This window comes from Odontomachus brunneus, unplaced genomic scaffold (genome assembly GCF_010583005.1).
Source record: "Odontomachus brunneus isolate Ranch 3 - 2012 unplaced genomic scaffold, Obru_v1 Obru_scaffold_256, whole genome shotgun sequence".
In the NCBI taxonomy this organism is placed as follows: domain Eukaryota; kingdom Metazoa; phylum Arthropoda; class Insecta; order Hymenoptera; family Formicidae; genus Odontomachus; species Odontomachus brunneus.
In genome coordinates, this window is record NW_022639706.1 from 311,221 (window position 1) to 327,979 (window position 16,759).

The window sequence follows — 16,759 nt, forward strand, 5'->3', positions numbered from 1 at the left end:
TCAAATGGTATAAACATGCGATATAACGTAAAGGATGTCGTTTGCTACCAATTTTGGCATGAATAATCTGAGAAATCGTTCGAATTACACCGTCTTCGATCCTCGACGAGAAGACGGTAAGTGTGAATCACGTGCGGTATGTAACAGTCAGTTTCTTATAATCACGTCAACCGAAGAAAACCGCAAAGTTCTTATCAGCTTACTGGTTATCTTAGAATAGAGTAATAATAACTTAGTTGATAGTAGATTTCTTTTTAACTCTCGTCTTTCGTGAAATTGTTCACGCAAATAATTTGTACGATATGCGATAGATAGCCGAAAGAACGATATATATACACACACACACACACACACACACACACACACACATATATATATTATTTCACATGAGATGAAATATCAGGATAAGAACAGGAAAATTCCGTATCCGCAGAGATAGATTATAACATTTTTTTGCAGCTGCACTGTCGGTACATCCTGGAAATTCCTTTCTTTTTCCTTCCCAAAGGTGTAACACAGTGCAGCTGAAGGAAAGGCACACGAGCGCCAGTTCAAACGATCGACATTCCTGTCGTGACGTTGGCGGCCTTGCTAAGTCGACCAAAGTCATACTCCGTTTCGTGTCCGCTTCGTTTTAATCACTCGCAACGGATTTGCGTGACTGATCAATTCCGAATGAAATAATCGCAGAGTGATTTTCTGTGGGAACGACGAATCGACTCTTCGTCTGTCTTACATTCATCGAGCTCGACGAGCTCGTCATTGACTAGCTCCTTGGCACATAGTACCTCTGGCCAACATGGCGGCGACGTTAGGTCGAATTTGTAAATCAGGCCTTTTAAAACCAAATTATGGCACGCTGATCGGCCAGGTAAGCGAACGGCAAATGTCATCGGTCACGAGACGATCCCGTGTGTTTCCTCGCGTGAATTCAGCCGTCGACGCGACGTCCGTGTCGCGATATTGACGTCGCGGCCCATTTACTCGAGGGCTCGCAGGGCACCGCCGTACGGCTTGTCGACTGCTGTGACAACTGCAGTTTCCTTACGATATCGCGCCTTATAGGATATTCGCGCGACGTCAGGTCGACGACGAAGGATGCGGTGTCGCGTTGTTTTCACCTCGCGAGACGTTTCGACGACACTTTAACAGATGTTATGTAATAGCGGGACGATACCGCAAATTGCAATGCTGCCATGATCAAACGTGCGTGTATGAGACTGATACATCTGCGATAAGCAACTAATAACGTGAACAAACACGTGTCATTAATTATTTTATGAGTTTACTTGCATCGATTTTTCCCGCTTGATTACAAGAGCGAATGTGTTGTCAAGTGTCATTGTACATTTATTAATTTCAAATGGGTTGGGGGATTGAATGCTAACACATAGTTTGTACATACGCTGAAGTGTTAATCTTTGTTGAACATGTTATTTTTTGATTTGATTGTCATAATAATGTAACAAATGAATGAATTGAAAATTTGAATTTAATTATCTATTCTTAATGTGAGATTCTTTGACATATCTTTGACAAGTAGAAGAGAGTTATATATATGCTTTATGATATTATTTAGGATATTATTCTATATATTCAAGTTTACAATTTGTCTCTATAAGTGATAGTATGACCATTTGAGAAAAAATGTAAATATATAAGAGATACTTGTAAATTTAAAACAACTGGGAAGTAAACAAATTGGTTAATATATAAAAAGTAGAAATCATTATTATTTGCAACATCGCTATATACTTTTGTGTTAGAGTATAAAAAAAATTTGTTCTGTAAGATACTATAGTAGAAGTTTATTATCTGAACTTCTCAAGTGTTATCTCCACAGGCCAGCAATTTCTCCACGGTGAAAGATTGGTCGAGAGGACGAAAAGTGGTATGTGAATTTAATTTGTTTTGACTGAAGATATCCCAACCTTGTCCTATCCCTCATCTGTCAGAAACAGCTTTATATGTTTTCACTGCATGCTCAATAGTAAGTTGAAATACTTTTTATTCATCCACCTATATTTTCAATGTATGACAATATTATTATGTAATATTCTACAATGATGTTATATAAACTGTAGCACAAGATAGCAAGTAATAATATTTGCATTGCTTTTACTTGCAGTTATTAACATGTTTAGGAGTGACAGCTGGTGGCATCAGTGCCCTCATCTACACGTTAGATAATTCTGTAAGAGCTAGCGACCTAATAGCTCATGCACCAACATACAAATGGGACTTTTATGGGTGGTTCAACTCATTAGATCATGCCAGGTACGACTTTTTAGCACTTAGCATTGACAGAAAGATTCAAGAGAAAAGTGACCACTTTTATTGATTCATAATGTTTTTCAGTATGCGACGAGGATGGGAGGTATACAAGAACGTATGTGCAGCTTGTCACAGTTTGCAATATGTGGCGTATCGTCATCTTGTCAATAACACGCACACTGAAGCGGAAGCAAAAGCTCTCGCGGAAGAGATCATGGTACAATGTCAATTATAAAAGTTCTCATAATGTCAATTATAAAGCTCTCGGTAATATTTATGAGTGCAAGATTCAATAAATACCGAACTTTCATAATATAGGTCGATGATGGCCCTGACGATGTCGGAGAATATTTCAAGCGTCCAGGAAAACTGTCCGATTACGTGCCATCCCCATATCCGAATGAAGAAGCTGCCAGAGCAGCGAACAATGGTGCTTATCCACCTGACTTGTCTTATATGATTAACGCCAGGCATAATGGAGAGGTAATCTATTTTTTACTTTATATTTCCTTTGGAAAGAAATTGAACTTCAATTGCTTCAATAATACAAATTGCGTATTATAAGTTATACAATCATCTCCGATATTATTAAATGTTCACTTATTTAAAGATATATTTCATGTTTCACAGAACTATGTATTCTCTTTACTGACGGGATATTTCGATGCACCAGCTGGCATACATTTAAGAGAAGGACAATATTTTAATCCTTATTTCCCAGGTGGTGCTATTAGTATGGCACAGGTAAGTTATTCACATTCTTTAAATATCAAATAAATATTTTGATTCTGATATTTGGGTCTTGCATACTTACTTTCTTCTCACTTTCTTGCACTTCATTTTTTGTATAAGTTTTGTTATGCATTAAAAATTGGCTTTTATTGATCAGAAAATAATCAACTTTGTTTTTTCATATTTCCAGGCTATTTATGATGAAGTTTTAGAGTACGAAGATGGTACTCCTGCAACTGCCTCTCAAGTAACAAAAGATATTACCACATTCCTTATGTGGACTTCGAATCACGAGTTTGATGACAGAAAACAAATGTTTATCAAGGTAAAATGAATCATATTTACACTTTTCATATTAAAAAATATGCATCTTATTCTAATTGAACTCTTTAATATCGATTATTTGCAGGGAATGGGAATTATGTTAATTCTCACTGCTGCTTCATATTATTACAAGAGACACAAATGGTCTACCATAAAAAGCACGAAATTAATGTTCTATCCTAAAAAGTAGTGAATTTCCTGCACGTGAGTTCATCGAACCGTTAACCAATGGATACTCGACGATGTTACCGTGCTGGTTATCGGGATGTAGTTTCGCAATTTAAACAATGTATCCGACAAGTTGTGACTTTTTTGCGAAGATCCAAACTTATTCATAGCATTTGGCGATCCAGTCATTTTGTCATAAATACCAAGTCTATTAAATTGTACATTGTACATAGTTATGCCGAATGGAGTCATCGTCTGATTTAAATAAATTGTTAAACATATGGAATCTCCGTCCTTCTCGAAGATACAATTTATGGTTCTAAATATACAAATGTTAAGCTTTATCAAAAGTATTTGCACAGAAACTTTGATCTGCAACATTTACGAATATAATATAATTTTACAGAGTATTCTTATTTCAATTTAGTAACTATTTTAGCTAGAATTTAGTATGGTAATGTATTGTACAAATTGGTTTAGTTTGTGCAAATTGTTTTTAGCAGAGACCGTTTTTTGAGTTCTTTGTAATACGGATAAAGGTATATTTTGAAATTTAGAAGATGTATGTACGAGGAAATATCTAGAACTGAAGATATTATTAAGTCATTCAATTTCGCTGAAGTAACGATTCTAGAAAAATTGAAGTCAATTAGTACTGCATACGGGCTTGGTAAAGAAGTGACACTTATTTCTAAGGAAATCATTTATTCTCCTTAAGCTTGATTTCGTCCACATGGAATTATAACTTGTTCTTTCTCAATAGGATGATTTAAATTACACTATTACATTACTCATAGTGTAATACTGAAATGCAAAGCTGACAAAGAGGTATGTATATTCTATTTCGGGTAATCGAACAATTTCTTTTTACATTAAACAATAAACGTGGAGATACTCCGAAATCTACTTTGGTAGAACTGACTTTAGTCTAAAGACATCCTTTCTTGATCAACTGAATGACACAATTCCCAAATGACGTTGAAATAACTTATAATTATTCTCTTGCTGTGTTGTGTGTGTATGTATGTGTGTATGTGTGGGCGTGGGGCGAACGTAACAAACACGTCGTTTTATATCGGAAATCATTAATAGGCTGCATATAGCTCGATATCACTTTCAGCAATAATATGGTCCGAATAATTCACCATTATAATTGCACTAAGGAGTGAGATAAACTTGATCTTTTTGTAACAATTAATACGCAGCTTGTATACTTTACACGGTATGTTAAGAATTAAGTATGACTTTTTTTTAATAATTATACAATAATTATAATAATAAAAAATAATGATACATCAATTATATAAAGCTTGGATCGAACATGAGCATTGTCCGTACAGTAACTCTTTTGTATTTTAAAGTACACGCGGGTACTATACTTTCGGCTTATACGTATGTTCAACACAGCAACTAAAAGTTGTTCATCCACGATGCTTCATATATTGATGTACCTCACCATGCAGCGTTATATACCACATTCGTCATACGGGATTATTATAAATCAAATTGTCACTTATCCTTCGGGTACAAAGTGACATTTTTCATTTTCATCAATTGAAACAAATCGTATAATGCGACAGGCCGTTTTTGGGATTGAATTTCTCAACCGAATGCGCGCAACGTGTACACGTGTACCTGCCTTGGTAAAAGATCGCTGGTTGTATTCACACGATTTGAAACAGTACGCAGCATAGAAACATAAAATGGGTGTACGGATTTACAGTCCGGAATTTATAATTTTTGTTTTCTATTTGTTTTGTTCTACAACAGCACTGAGAGAGAGTGAGACACCTCCGCAAGAGATGAAATGGCACTTACGCGCAAACGGAAAAGTCTTAAAACGGTTCACAATACACAGGCGTTACCCTTCTCTCGTTTAAAAAACTTTGAAGGCATAAGTTATTCTTACCGATTACCTCGTTTTCTTACAGTCTGTTTCGAGTTTTATGATTCAAAATATGATTTTTTTGCTTTACATCGTACTAGCTTGAAAAGCTGGAGCGAAGTTTTCTTAAAACGATTTACACGCCGCTTATGCGCTTATGCGCGTGCGTAAATATATTAACGTACATGCAAAACGTAGTATCGAGAAGTGTCCGAAGGGAACGCTACATTTTTTTTTTCATTGAAAAATTCCGATGAATCAGTTTTGTTTAGACAAACAAAACTGTCTCAATTTCTCTATCTAGCCTATACATAAACTTAGTACACTCATTCAACTTTCCAAGCTATTACTTCCCTCCTTTCTCACAAAGCTGTTTTTTTTTGTTTTTTCAACATACATCTTCAGCGGGCACCCATTTAATATTATTTGGTACCTTTAATTAAATCTCGCTTCATGCTATTGCAAAAAGGAAGATGTCTCTGTTCATATGGTTAGGCTAAAAAGTGCTGCCCTCCGGAGGCTGAGAGAGTTTCATGTTTTCCTTCAACGTCATCAAACGACGAAGCTCCTGAAGAACTGTCTTAATTGTGTATTCTCGCTGCCACTTTGCGAGAACTGGTACACTGCGATTATCCACCTTGCAAATTTTACATGTTATCTCATGTACATATATTTAACTGACATAAATGCATATCACTAATTACTTACAGCTCCAGTAGCACTGTTGATGCAATTCATATTGATTCGACTTAAAAATCTAACATTAGGGGCATCGTCTGGATATCTTTGACCGCAGTCAATTTTTAAACTATACATTCTATTTTCATAAGGTGTCTAAAAAATATCAATATAAAGTTATATTAGATGAATAGAGCAAAGAGATATTCTGTATACTTTCGTAAATTTTCTATAAATCAGTACAAGCCTAACTAAATGTTATATTCACATATTTTTTTATTTTAATACATAATAAATGTTTCCTACTTAATATACAGTGCAACCAAACAAAATACTACCATTAGCACAGTGGTAGCATTTTATTTAACAATGAAAAATTTAATATCTCATTGCACTTGAGGATGTAAAAAAAGATTTAGAGGAACGATTATTTAAAGTAGATTTTATAACTTAGTTTTAATGAAAGAAAGAAAAATTTTTAAGAAAACGATATATTAAATATAAAATTTAAAATAATTTTTTTTATTGCAGGAGGAAAAAATAACTTGAATGAAAGCTGTCTTACCCTAGGCGGTCCAATTATCATACCAGTCCAATGCGTGAGGGTCATATCATCATCGTTTTCCAGGCCCCAACTGATGGTACCATCACCCACACCTTTCTGACCTTGCTCTAACTCTTCCAAGAGACGAAAGTTTCGGGGCACGACTGCAATGTGTTACGTTTTACAGGAGTATAGTATAGTAACGTAAATATATTGAAACAATCGAGACATTCGCACTGATACAGAGGTTATGGCTCTGGGAGGATATTGAGCATGGTTAACCTTTCCCGCTATCGTTGTGTTTTCGTAGCTATCGCGGACAATAGATTACATGCACAGCGAGGTCACGAAATCAATCGCGATATCGCGACGAAAAACAGTATTGGCAGCGAGCGGCGAGAGGATTTCGTTTTCAGGCGATTCGCTAACACGAGAGAAATACAGACGACTCATGATCGTCGCGAGTGTCGCCGTGTTGTTAATTCACGTTTCTCGCTAGTGCAAAAAGCCGGACGATGATCGTGAAATCGTCCGGACGTAACGTGGGTCGTGACGAGGTCGTGGGCATCGCGACAGCACGCGTTTTTCCGCACCCGGGACCTGGTTAACGAGATAACTCACCTACACCGGTGTTGGGCACCGCCATGATCTCGTATTTCTGCGAGGCGCCGTATTTTTTCCGGAAGTACCAGCGGGTGAGCGCACCGTTCGCGATCGTGCGCGGCGATTCACGTGGAGGCTGGCGCGGCTTTAACTGCGGTGCGTGGTTTTCATCACTCGTTAGCGAGGCGTGTGATATCCAGCGCGCTGCGACAGTGTGCCTAGCACTTATCCAACACGAAAATACACCTTGCGCGAATTCAGCCAACCTCCGCGAGAGATTGTCCGTCTCCACGGACTAGTCACTCTCTAGATCACGTTACCGCATTGGTTGGGCGAGCACCGCGACAAGCGTGACTCATTGCGGCCCGTTTGTTCCAATTGTGCGCTCTCTCTACACTTTGTACGTTTCCCTTTGCACTCTTTGCCCTTTGAATATGTATATTCTGGGAGGCGAACATGTTTTCTTCTGTGTGAATTCGTAATAACAAACGAACATTTACAAATACTTTCAAGTTAGACAATTTCATTTTTCATGAGCTGATACCAAACGAGAAGATTCATCTAAATGCAAATCAGAATGGAGAAATGTAGTCTAAACAAGAAATTTAGTCATCAGCCGTATTCTCTTTAATTTGTTCTCCTCTCTTCTTTGTTTTTCGCTGATATGCGTCATAAAACGTAAGAGCTGTAAAAACAAGTGCATATAAGACGAACGTATGATTATACTAATTGTTCGAGTTATTTAATTAGCCTTCTTCTGGAAAACCTAAATTGCAAATTTAAATTTATTTTTCTCGGGATACGTCAGGGGCGCCAATGTACCCGCATCCGTTTCTGAAGCGTAAATGAGCTGGCAAGTTTACCATACGTCAATCTGCTCTTTTCGGCTGCACTCCGTTACACTCTGTACTTAAAAACAGGAATACGGATCGTATTCTGGGAATCGATTATGAATCTTTTTCTTCAACGTAAACTCGTGAAAAATGAACATTTCCTAATTAAGAAATATTTGGAAGTGTTCACACCAGAATATTTCTACGAGTTCATATCGGAGGAAAAGATTCATGATTGCCATTGTGGGCACACAGCGAACTCTATGTCTTTCTGATTCTCCATTTGAAAAGAGGGAGTACGTGGCGTTTTCATATGTGTAAAATTAAACTTACAAATAAAAGACATTAACGTATTCGCTGCAAATCCAGAATAAGCCTCCGGACTCGTTTCGAAACTTTGCGAGAGATGAAAAGGTCAGAAGTGCACTTGCGGCAAGTACACGCACAGTAGTAAAGCTGGCCACACACACTTTTCGTAACAGTAAAGCCCGTATCAGACTATAGATTAGGATTGAGATTGAATTGAAATTTAGCCAATCAGAGCAAAATTCACTAAGCTCAAATTTGGTGAACATTGGCCAACTCTGATTGGTCAATTTTCAATTCAATCTCAATCTTAGTCCGTAGTCTGATACGGGCTCAAGACGTAACGTAAGAATTGACCAATTGCGATCGAATATTCATAAAAATGATGACTTTACGATTCGACGATTCTTAACATGATTGGTCTAAATTTCAATTCAATCTCAATCCTAATCTATAGTCTGATACGGGCTTTACGAAAAGTGTGTGTAGCCAGCTTAAAGCATTTGCGAACATTCCTCGGGCGTAGAGAGAAAGAGAGACTGAGAGGGCGGGAGCGAGTGAGAGGGGAGAGCGTCTGACCTGCGCGGATTGGCCAGCCTGGCGACAGTGGGGCAACGCCGCGCGCGGTGGTGGGGAAAGGCGCAAGCGGCAGTATGTGATATCGCGCCGTCGTCGCCGGTAGGTTGCGCAGGAGCAGTCGCGAGCTAGTCGCGAGCAACGCGAGCGCAGGCCAGGAAGGCGTACAACTCCGGCAATAATGAACTGTCCGCGATAACTGTCATTCTGTTTCGCGGGTGCATCTCGTCGCGAACGTTGCGATGCGCCGTGTGGCGTCGGTTTTGTGCGTACGGGAGAGGTGTGCCGTCCGCTAGACGATCACCGCCGACGTCCCGCTCGGTCGTGGATTACTTTGAGCAGGACGAGCAAGGACGACGACGAGGAGGACGACGAGGACACGCGGTGGAGAGTAGCGTACGAGAGGCAATATTCACGGTAAGTTGAACATTACGTTGTATATCGTGCGCGTTGTATATCGTGTTTCTCGCAGTGGTGAGAGAGCGCGCGAGGTGAATAATCGCGACCAGGCGTCCGCCACCATAATAAACAAACGCGGATACGCCATTGACCGCTGCGCGCCGCGCGACTCGAGCCGGCGCTTCCGGAATTTGCGTGAGTGACTCTCTCGAAATTGTCCGACAGACGCTATCACTGTCGCCGCGATATGCATTTCGAGAACAGAAAATTCGTTCGATCGCGACGCGGAGGAGGATCGTGCAACTACTCCCGGTGGTTGTGCACGCCATTAGCCGTGCATGATTATGTTGTTTTCGATCGTGAGCGCGCGAGCTCAGCTCGCATGGGGGCGTTACATTTATATGGACGATGGGGGGACGTTCCTGACATTGATCGTCGTTACTGTCAAGTCGTTACCACGCTCGCGAATAATTATAATGAACGCACAGTTCGGTTTAACGGCGCGTGACGGCGGCGATAAGGCCGCGACAGTGGATCGTGGGATTGTATTTTGAACAGATACATTCGAGCGGGACGATAGAGCGTCTGCCTCGCCAGGAGACTTCAATGCGCTGGCATTGTCGCGTTCTTCTCGCGACAGATAAGTCATTTATATCGAATGTCGTCGTCGAGCGTTAGTCAAGTGCGAGAGAGAGTATATACCGGGCGCATAATATAATCGCCGAGGCGGTGGCTATAGGAGAAAAAAACGCACGGATCTCCGTCGCCTGGCAAGAACGAAGCTTCGTCTCTTCTTTCTCTCCATTTTTCTTTTTCTTTTCAAGTCGCTTGAAGCGCGATTCGTCGTGAAGTGTGCCGCGAGACGAAATTAAATATTCAAATGTTCTCGGTGGGTAAGTCGTAATATCGAACGTTATCGACGTCGACCGTCATTCGAACGAGAGAACATTGAGAGTGCATTGAGCGTATAATAATCGAAGGCGGTGGCTGGAAAATGCCTCACGCGAAAATTTCTCTCTCTCAAAAAAAATTTCCTGTTTCGAGTTAAAAAAAGAAAATTAAATGTTCATTTATTTTTGAAAGCTGATGGAGAATCGCAGTTGCTTTGAAGCGCGCTGCAAGATAAAATTAAATTTTCAAATGCACTCGCGGTGAATCTGCTCCTTTTAACAGCGCTATGCCGCGCTCTCCGTACTCGAAATAAAACGGATATATATTTGAAATTTGATGAGGCGAGAGAAAGAGAGAAAGAAAAAGAGGAGAGGGAAGGGGAGAAATATCGCGAAAAAATATAGAACGTGCATCTTCTTGCAAAACAGAATTTTTCCCCTGCGCTTCTCTATTGCCGTCGTTTCGATCGTGCATGAAATTTCCGAAATAGTGTGCATATACGCACACGATGTATGTACATAACGAAGAACACAGCACACGCGGCCTATTCTGTGCCACGTTTTGAATATGATAATGAACGTAGTAACATAATCGGCTATTATTTTACGTCGATCGTTGACGACCATCGATCACTCTTCACGTGACCGTTCGGAATTACGGAAGGGTTACGGTCGTCGATTTCCGCGGCTCGCTGTCTATTCTCGTGCATTTCGCCCGTTCGACACGATTATTAGTCACCCGTGGCAACGGGGAATGTACGTTCCTTACGTTTTCCTATCGGAAGGGCGTAACCGCCTAATCAAGCGCGAATGGGTGTGCACTTTCCGGATGTGCACATTCGGATTTTTCTGTAATTCCGAATTACCACAACTGCCATCTCCGCGATCGTAAATTCTTCCTCCGGATCCCTTTCGAGAATCTTCAATTTTGTCAAGAATTCACTTACGACGCTATCAAGAAGATAATTAGAGTTCACGAAAAGAAAGTGTTTATCTTCTTGTTAATTATATTTACTCGTCGGTCTTTATTATTAGGTTACTTAATATTTATTACGCGTGTATCTACGGCCAATTTATTTTTAATACATTGCTGATTCAAATTATAAGCAAAGATTAAATGCAGATAGGATATTGACACAATCGAATATTATATGATTCCAAATCCCTATAAATCCTTCAAATTCGTCGGAATTTACATTGACGTTAATAAATAATTGGAATATGAATATTCTGACAAGGGTAAGCTTCAGCACAAATAAAAATAATGTGGAATTCATGAAAATTTTTAGTCAAAATATATATGAAAATATTTCTCATACACGATCGAGTGTACAAAGTGGTCTCAGGAAACGCGTACACAGTACATAAACAAATATTTCAAAAAGTCCACTTTAAATTTTGTGTCGAAAATAATTCATTCATATGTTCATTCGTGTGTTATTTACATTATGTATATATTAGTACATAATATAAATAACACACGAATGAACATATGAATGAGTTATTTTCGACACAAAATTTAGAGTGAACTTTTTGGAACATTTGTTTACGTATTGTGTACGTAAAATTTTTTACATTGTAGCGTGCGGTAATAACGTCAATATATAAATCGTATCTTGACCTGATGAGGCAACAATAAATATTACATAGCTGCAACTTTGTATTGATTTTACATTCTTTATATCGAGCAATGAAATGGTTTTCTTTCTTTCTCTCTCTCCTCTTTCTTTCCTTCTCTCTCTTTCTCTCTCTCTCTCTTCTTCAGAATAATATAATAATCTTCGTTAGCCTCGTTAAACCTCTTCAATAACACGCCCCTTGTCGACGCTCGGGATTGCGCTACCGCCACTTGTAATAAATAACGACAATGCGCAGGACAATGTTGAAGTTAAAGCCGAGAATCAAAATCGGTATTATTGGACGGCGTTACGCGGGGCCGTTCCGGTGAACGGGCGAAAATTGAATGTAACGAGCGACCGATCGAGGCCGGCTTAAATCGACGTGCAGGTCTGATTTAAGTTTAACCACGGAGCCCTTACGGTCGATTGGCCGACCGCGCGGCCAACCTCGGCTTAACCTTTAAATCACGTTGGCGGGCACTCGCTTCCATCGGAAATTGCACGCGTCACCGTGCATCCTTGCGGGATAAATATCGCAGGAGGCAGAGATATAGGGATAGAGATAGAGAAAGAGGAAAAAGGAAAGAGGGGAAGAGACCCGGGCGAGACTGACGACCGCGAGTTGCACAAAGGACGTGCTTTTTGCGTGAACTTGAACTTGAATAACGTTTTTGAAGCGTTCCTTCGGTCTTAATTTGAATCGACGAGTCGATCTGTTAATCTTTCAGCGGCATTCGCGCGCGTTTAATTCCAATTATTTATATTTAATTGGTTTCGTGAGAGCGCTTGTTTGTAATAACAAGCGAGGGAGGCAGTTTATTTACCGCTGAAAACAATTAAACACTTGCTCCTTCAGATGACCATGTTATCCAGTAAATGTTTGAAGCACCGAGAGTTTCTCTGCACTGAAAGGAAAAATATTTAAAAAATTAAAACTATTTATTCGAGGTATAGATACTAGTAACATATTGATTTAAATCTAAATTCTTTTATTTTAATAGAATAAACAATTATTTTTATGGAAAAATTCTAGATTAAAAAAAAACATTTTCTTATTTGAAAAGAAATATATATTTTTATTATTTTCTTATTTTACATTAATATAACTAAATATATAACTAAATATGTTATTTATTCCTTAGATATTTGATTAATAGTACGTTTCACAGTTCCTAAAATATAAATAGCGCATGTAAAACGAAAGAATCGCGAATTACTACGGAATATCGATCTATTTCTTGATTACGGAATCTTACAGCAATTTTTACTGTAAAATTTTTTGCGTGTAGAGCTGCTCAGCGGGACTGTTCATTTAGCGCGATTCTCCAATTGTTTTCAGCGCGCGCAACGCGCAAAAAATATTTTCCGATAATATTAAAGATAATATTTTCGTCATTTTCCTCGATATATATTTTACTTTAAAATCCAAATATTATCAGACTCGATAATAATCGAAATACGTGTAATGTATATGAAAGTTCTCTATAATACAAACACACACACATACACACATCACTAAGAGAATAAAGTTACACTTTTACATCGATTAATTCGTGAAGCATTTTTCTTGGGACAGACGATTGACTACGAAACGAGCCGTAGCCGACTTTCCTCGCTCGTAAATTCGTCATTACGCGTAGCGATCGGCACGCGCGCGCGAAACTCTACGCCGTGCATGGCACGCGCACGCTTCGCTGTGCAGTGCGAACGCTATATCATTCATGTCCGATATCGGTGTACTGTGAGGGACATTAATCAGAGGTTGCGCGATGCAGAGATAAATTCGTTTCGTGCTCGGAAACGCCGTGCGGCAATGAAAAGGGAAAGGGAGAAGCCTCGTGCGTTTCGTGCGTTGGCAATTCGCGTGCGTGCGTGCGTGCGTTTAATCGTTGATGTCTCCAGGAGTTCCGTCGCGCGGGGAAACGTCACATACCATGAGAAGTCGAAACGAGCACTGACGACACTTCGGATATCACTTATCGGTTTAATCATGCATTGCTCACGAGTAATAGTCTCCCTCGAAGTGTCTCCCTCCTGCAAAAAGCACTCCGCGGAACGTTCTAACGAGCACATATAAATTTTCCGCAGAGGCGCTCGTGTTTATGTAAAGGGGATCGCTCGCGAGCGCTTAACGTCTTCCTCGCTGCATATTTTACGCGGTCTGTAAATGACTGTGGGACACAACTGCAGTTTGCAAAAAAAAGTTGCAGTTTTGGTAAAACGACCAGTTTATTAACATTCGCCTCGTTCCCGTAACAGCTTCGCGCGAATATAGAAACTTCGGTTTCGATCATCTTTTTAGCTCTCTCCGATCCAATTATAGCGTCGGCTATCTATATTTCACTAAAATTAAAGTTCATGGCTCTTCGGTCGTGTAATTGCGTAAAAAGGCGACCCTTTGCGTCTCTCTCTCCCTTTCTCTTCCTCCTTTGTCTCTTTTTCTCTTGCGAAGCGACACTCGTGGAATGAGACACGCCAAAACAGCTGCTCGCTGACGCATGAATGGCCGCCTTATAAACCTGACGTTTTATGGAAGCAGCTTTTTTTTACGGTCGCGTCAACGAAAAATGAAACACCTCGCGTCGCCGGCTCTCACTTGCACTTTCATCGCATCTGACTGCGAGGACGCGCAAATTTGCGGTTATCGTCGCACACTACCGCGCGCTTTTCTCGCAATATCGCGTCTCCAGTATAAACACTAAACTGCAGTAAATCATGCTCCGATACTAACCGCCAACGGCGGCAATGGGATGCCGTGGCGATTTCCAAAGACTCAAATTATCGTACACACGACTCGGTATTAGGCGCGTTTACGGTATTCGAAACACGCTACCGCGAAGAGCCTTAATCGCCTGTGACAGGATCGGACAGTTTCTTCCCTCGTGGTTCCCCCTCACGCATGTCACTAACTTCCACGGCTATCTCATCTTCGCCGTTCCACTCGGATCGATTTATTCTATTTAGTCGTCTTGAGAAATATCGTTTGCGAGAGGCATTGGGAGATCTCGCTTCTTCTAATGTCTATATCCTCTGGCAAGTATCCGGGTTATCGAGTAATATCATGCACATGTACATATCAGTCATTTACATTTTATACCTGATTTATATGAAATTAGGACTTGTCTACACGCAAAAAAAATCTCGGTGCAAACGAATAGGAACCAACTGAAAATTAAGTAATCAGAAGTGATATCTCTGTTTTGAAAACTAATATTTCTGTTATCGCAAATGAAAACATTTGTCTGAATATTCAGCGATATTAGAAGGTTGAAGCAACTGAGAACAATTGACTGTACAGAATAAAAGAATTTTTCTGTTCTTACAGCCGAGTTTTCGTCTGATCCGTGGGCAATCGAAAATTCGGTTGCACCAACAGAATTGTTTTTTCCATGTACAATACGAAGCAACCTTGGCGTTGCCATAAGTTGCAGTAAGAAATAAGAATAATTTATCTCGCTTATTATTTCTCGCTTATTATTTCTCATTTGAGAGAAGTAACTCCGATGTGAGGAAGTTAGAGTATAGCCCTCTCCTCCGCATAAGCGAAATGAATTATTTTTACTTCTTATTCCTAACTGGCTCCGCGTTCTGTAGATGAGTAGATTACTCGACGATATTACTCGAGCCGATGTTTTTGTTCTCCTCGGCTCCGCGCTTCCATTCGTGTCTTTCTCTCGCGTACCTTATGTCATTTGCATTCAGGATTAATTTCATTTTGTAGCATAATGAGGTATCGTCACCCTCTCATCGAGCCGGCTCTCTCACAGTCGTTAATTGAGAGAGCCGCGCGAGAGTGGTCCACTTGGAGATTTGACCCCGTAATGCCCCGTCTTTCACACGTGACCTCTCAGAGACACGCCGTAGCCCCCGCCCGCCCCCTCAAATTCCCCGCCCAAGTGAGAAGGGGGTCACATAGTCCGGTCCACGTTGTTGGGAGCCGTCATACGTAACGCCAGGAATACCGCGCTTATCAGCAGCGCGATATTATCGTCGGCCTCGTCGAAGCCGCTCGCGCGCGATTAAGGTCAGCGCAGACGGCGCGTTTCCCCGAGTCACATGGCGACACGGGGGAATCCCGCGTGTTGTAGCAATCTCGCGCGGAAGCCTTTATCGCAGAGGAAGAAAGAGGTATCCTGGTCGTGCCAAAACTTCCTGCGATACGCGATACCGACTATAATAGATAATAGATAGAAATCCCGGCGGGCCGCGGGGAGTGACTGTGAATGTGCATTAATTAGCACACTGTCAACTCGAACCCAATAGTCTCATCGTGCGCTATTAATACTCCGCGCCTGGGACAGCCCCGCAACGTCGTTGCGCGACCGACGAGCTCGTCGGAACGAAGACGTCCAGGACAAGGCATTTGTCCCTTTGCTCGCACGGAGCGACGTTAATTGCTCCGAGTGTTGACACGCGGAGTCTATCGATACCTATTGATACGCAATCAGACACTCTAAATTAATTATACGCTTTCGCAGCATCAAGGAGTAACGAAATGCGAGTTTCGGGAACAAATAGAAGAGATACATTCGTGCCTCGGGAAATGCACTGAGAAAAGAACGTTTGATACATGTAACTACGGTCACATAGATAAATTATCATTATAAATTGTGGTAAAAAAAATCATCTTTTTTTCTTATTAAATTCTACTTTAACGTTAGCGATAATAACTTCGTATGTGTGCCGCTACTACCATTCCCGCGTTAGGATAACCAAGAAATGTAGTTGGGGCCAAATAATGTAATTGTGTGTGTAATTTTTGTTAGATCGGTTATTTTTAATCTCTCAGTGTGTACACTGAGAAAAAATTTATTAAATTTCAAAAAACGTTTGTTTGGATACGACTGTGAACATATTTGTTTAAATTAAATGATTATTTTTTTAAAAACAAAGAAAGAAATATATATATATATATATATATATATATA

General features: G+C 40.2%; 3 protein-coding genes across 7 annotated transcripts in view; 2 read left to right on the forward strand and 1 right to left on the reverse strand.

Annotated features, from left to right (window-relative positions):
- Positions 1-19: 19 nt before the first annotated feature.
- LOC116852815 (cytochrome c1, heme protein, mitochondrial) lies at positions 20-3,784 on the forward strand. 2 transcript variants are annotated; one of them, XM_032833504.1, is made up of 8 exons: positions 20-136; positions 1,844-1,891; positions 2,129-2,277; positions 2,359-2,491; positions 2,593-2,757; positions 2,905-3,018; positions 3,197-3,331; positions 3,416-3,784. In XM_032833504.1, exons 1-8 carry the CDS (start codon positions 35-37, stop codon positions 3,518-3,520), a joined length of 951 nt encoding a protein of 316 aa, XP_032689395.1. In that variant the 5' UTR covers positions 20-34; the 3' UTR covers positions 3,521-3,784. The 2 variants fall into 2 exon arrangements, with proteins under 2 accessions (XP_032689395.1, XP_032689396.1); XM_032833505.1 differs by lacking the exon at positions 20-136 and adding an exon at positions 583-871.
- Positions 3,785-4,186: 402 nt separating this feature from the next.
- LOC116852818 (ubiquitin-conjugating enzyme E2 variant 2) lies at positions 4,187-7,517 on the reverse strand. The gene is made up of 4 exons (XM_032833510.1): positions 7,227-7,517; positions 6,627-6,769; positions 6,092-6,217; positions 4,187-6,020 (listed from the first exon to the last, which is right to left on the reverse strand). The coding sequence occupies exons 1-4, from the start codon at positions 7,249-7,251 to the stop codon at positions 5,880-5,882; spliced, it is 435 nt and encodes a 144-aa protein (XP_032689401.1). The 5' UTR covers positions 7,252-7,517; the 3' UTR covers positions 4,187-5,879.
- Positions 7,518-8,992: 1,475 nt separating this feature from the next.
- The window catches only part of LOC116852774 (tyrosine-protein kinase Src64B), a 64,010-nt gene continuing 56,243 nt past the window's right edge, over positions 8,993-16,759 (forward strand). For 3 of the 4 annotated variants that reach the window (XM_032833415.1, XM_032833418.1, XM_032833417.1), the window contains exon 1: positions 8,994-9,340. The gene's annotated coding sequence lies outside the window, so the exon portion shown is untranslated. Of the gene's footprint in view, positions 9,341-16,759 lie in introns of all 4 variants that reach the window. The other variant, XM_032833419.1, reaches the window with a different exon arrangement.

Excerpts from the sequence above, each read along its gene's own strand:
- LOC116852818 (XM_032833510.1), bottom strand. The coding sequence starts at position 7,251 with ATGGCGGTGCCCAACACCGGTGTAG. Across the intron at positions 6,770-7,226 it reads GGTGCCCAACACCGGTGTAG|TCGTGCCCCGAAACTTTCGT; the intron begins GTGAGTTATCTC and ends AACACATTGCAG. Across the intron at positions 6,218-6,626 it reads TGATAATTGGACCGCCTAGG|ACACCTTATGAAAATAGAAT; the intron begins GTAAGACAGCTT and ends GATATTTTTTAG.
- LOC116852815 (XM_032833504.1), top strand. The coding sequence starts at position 35 with ATGTCGTTTGCTACCAATTTTGGCATGAATAATCTGAGAAATCGTTCG. Across the intron at positions 1,892-2,128 it reads GGTCGAGAGGACGAAAAGTG|TTATTAACATGTTTAGGAGT; the intron begins GTATGTGAATTT and ends TTTTACTTGCAG. Across the intron at positions 2,758-2,904 it reads ACGCCAGGCATAATGGAGAG|AACTATGTATTCTCTTTACT; the intron begins GTAATCTATTTT and ends CATGTTTCACAG.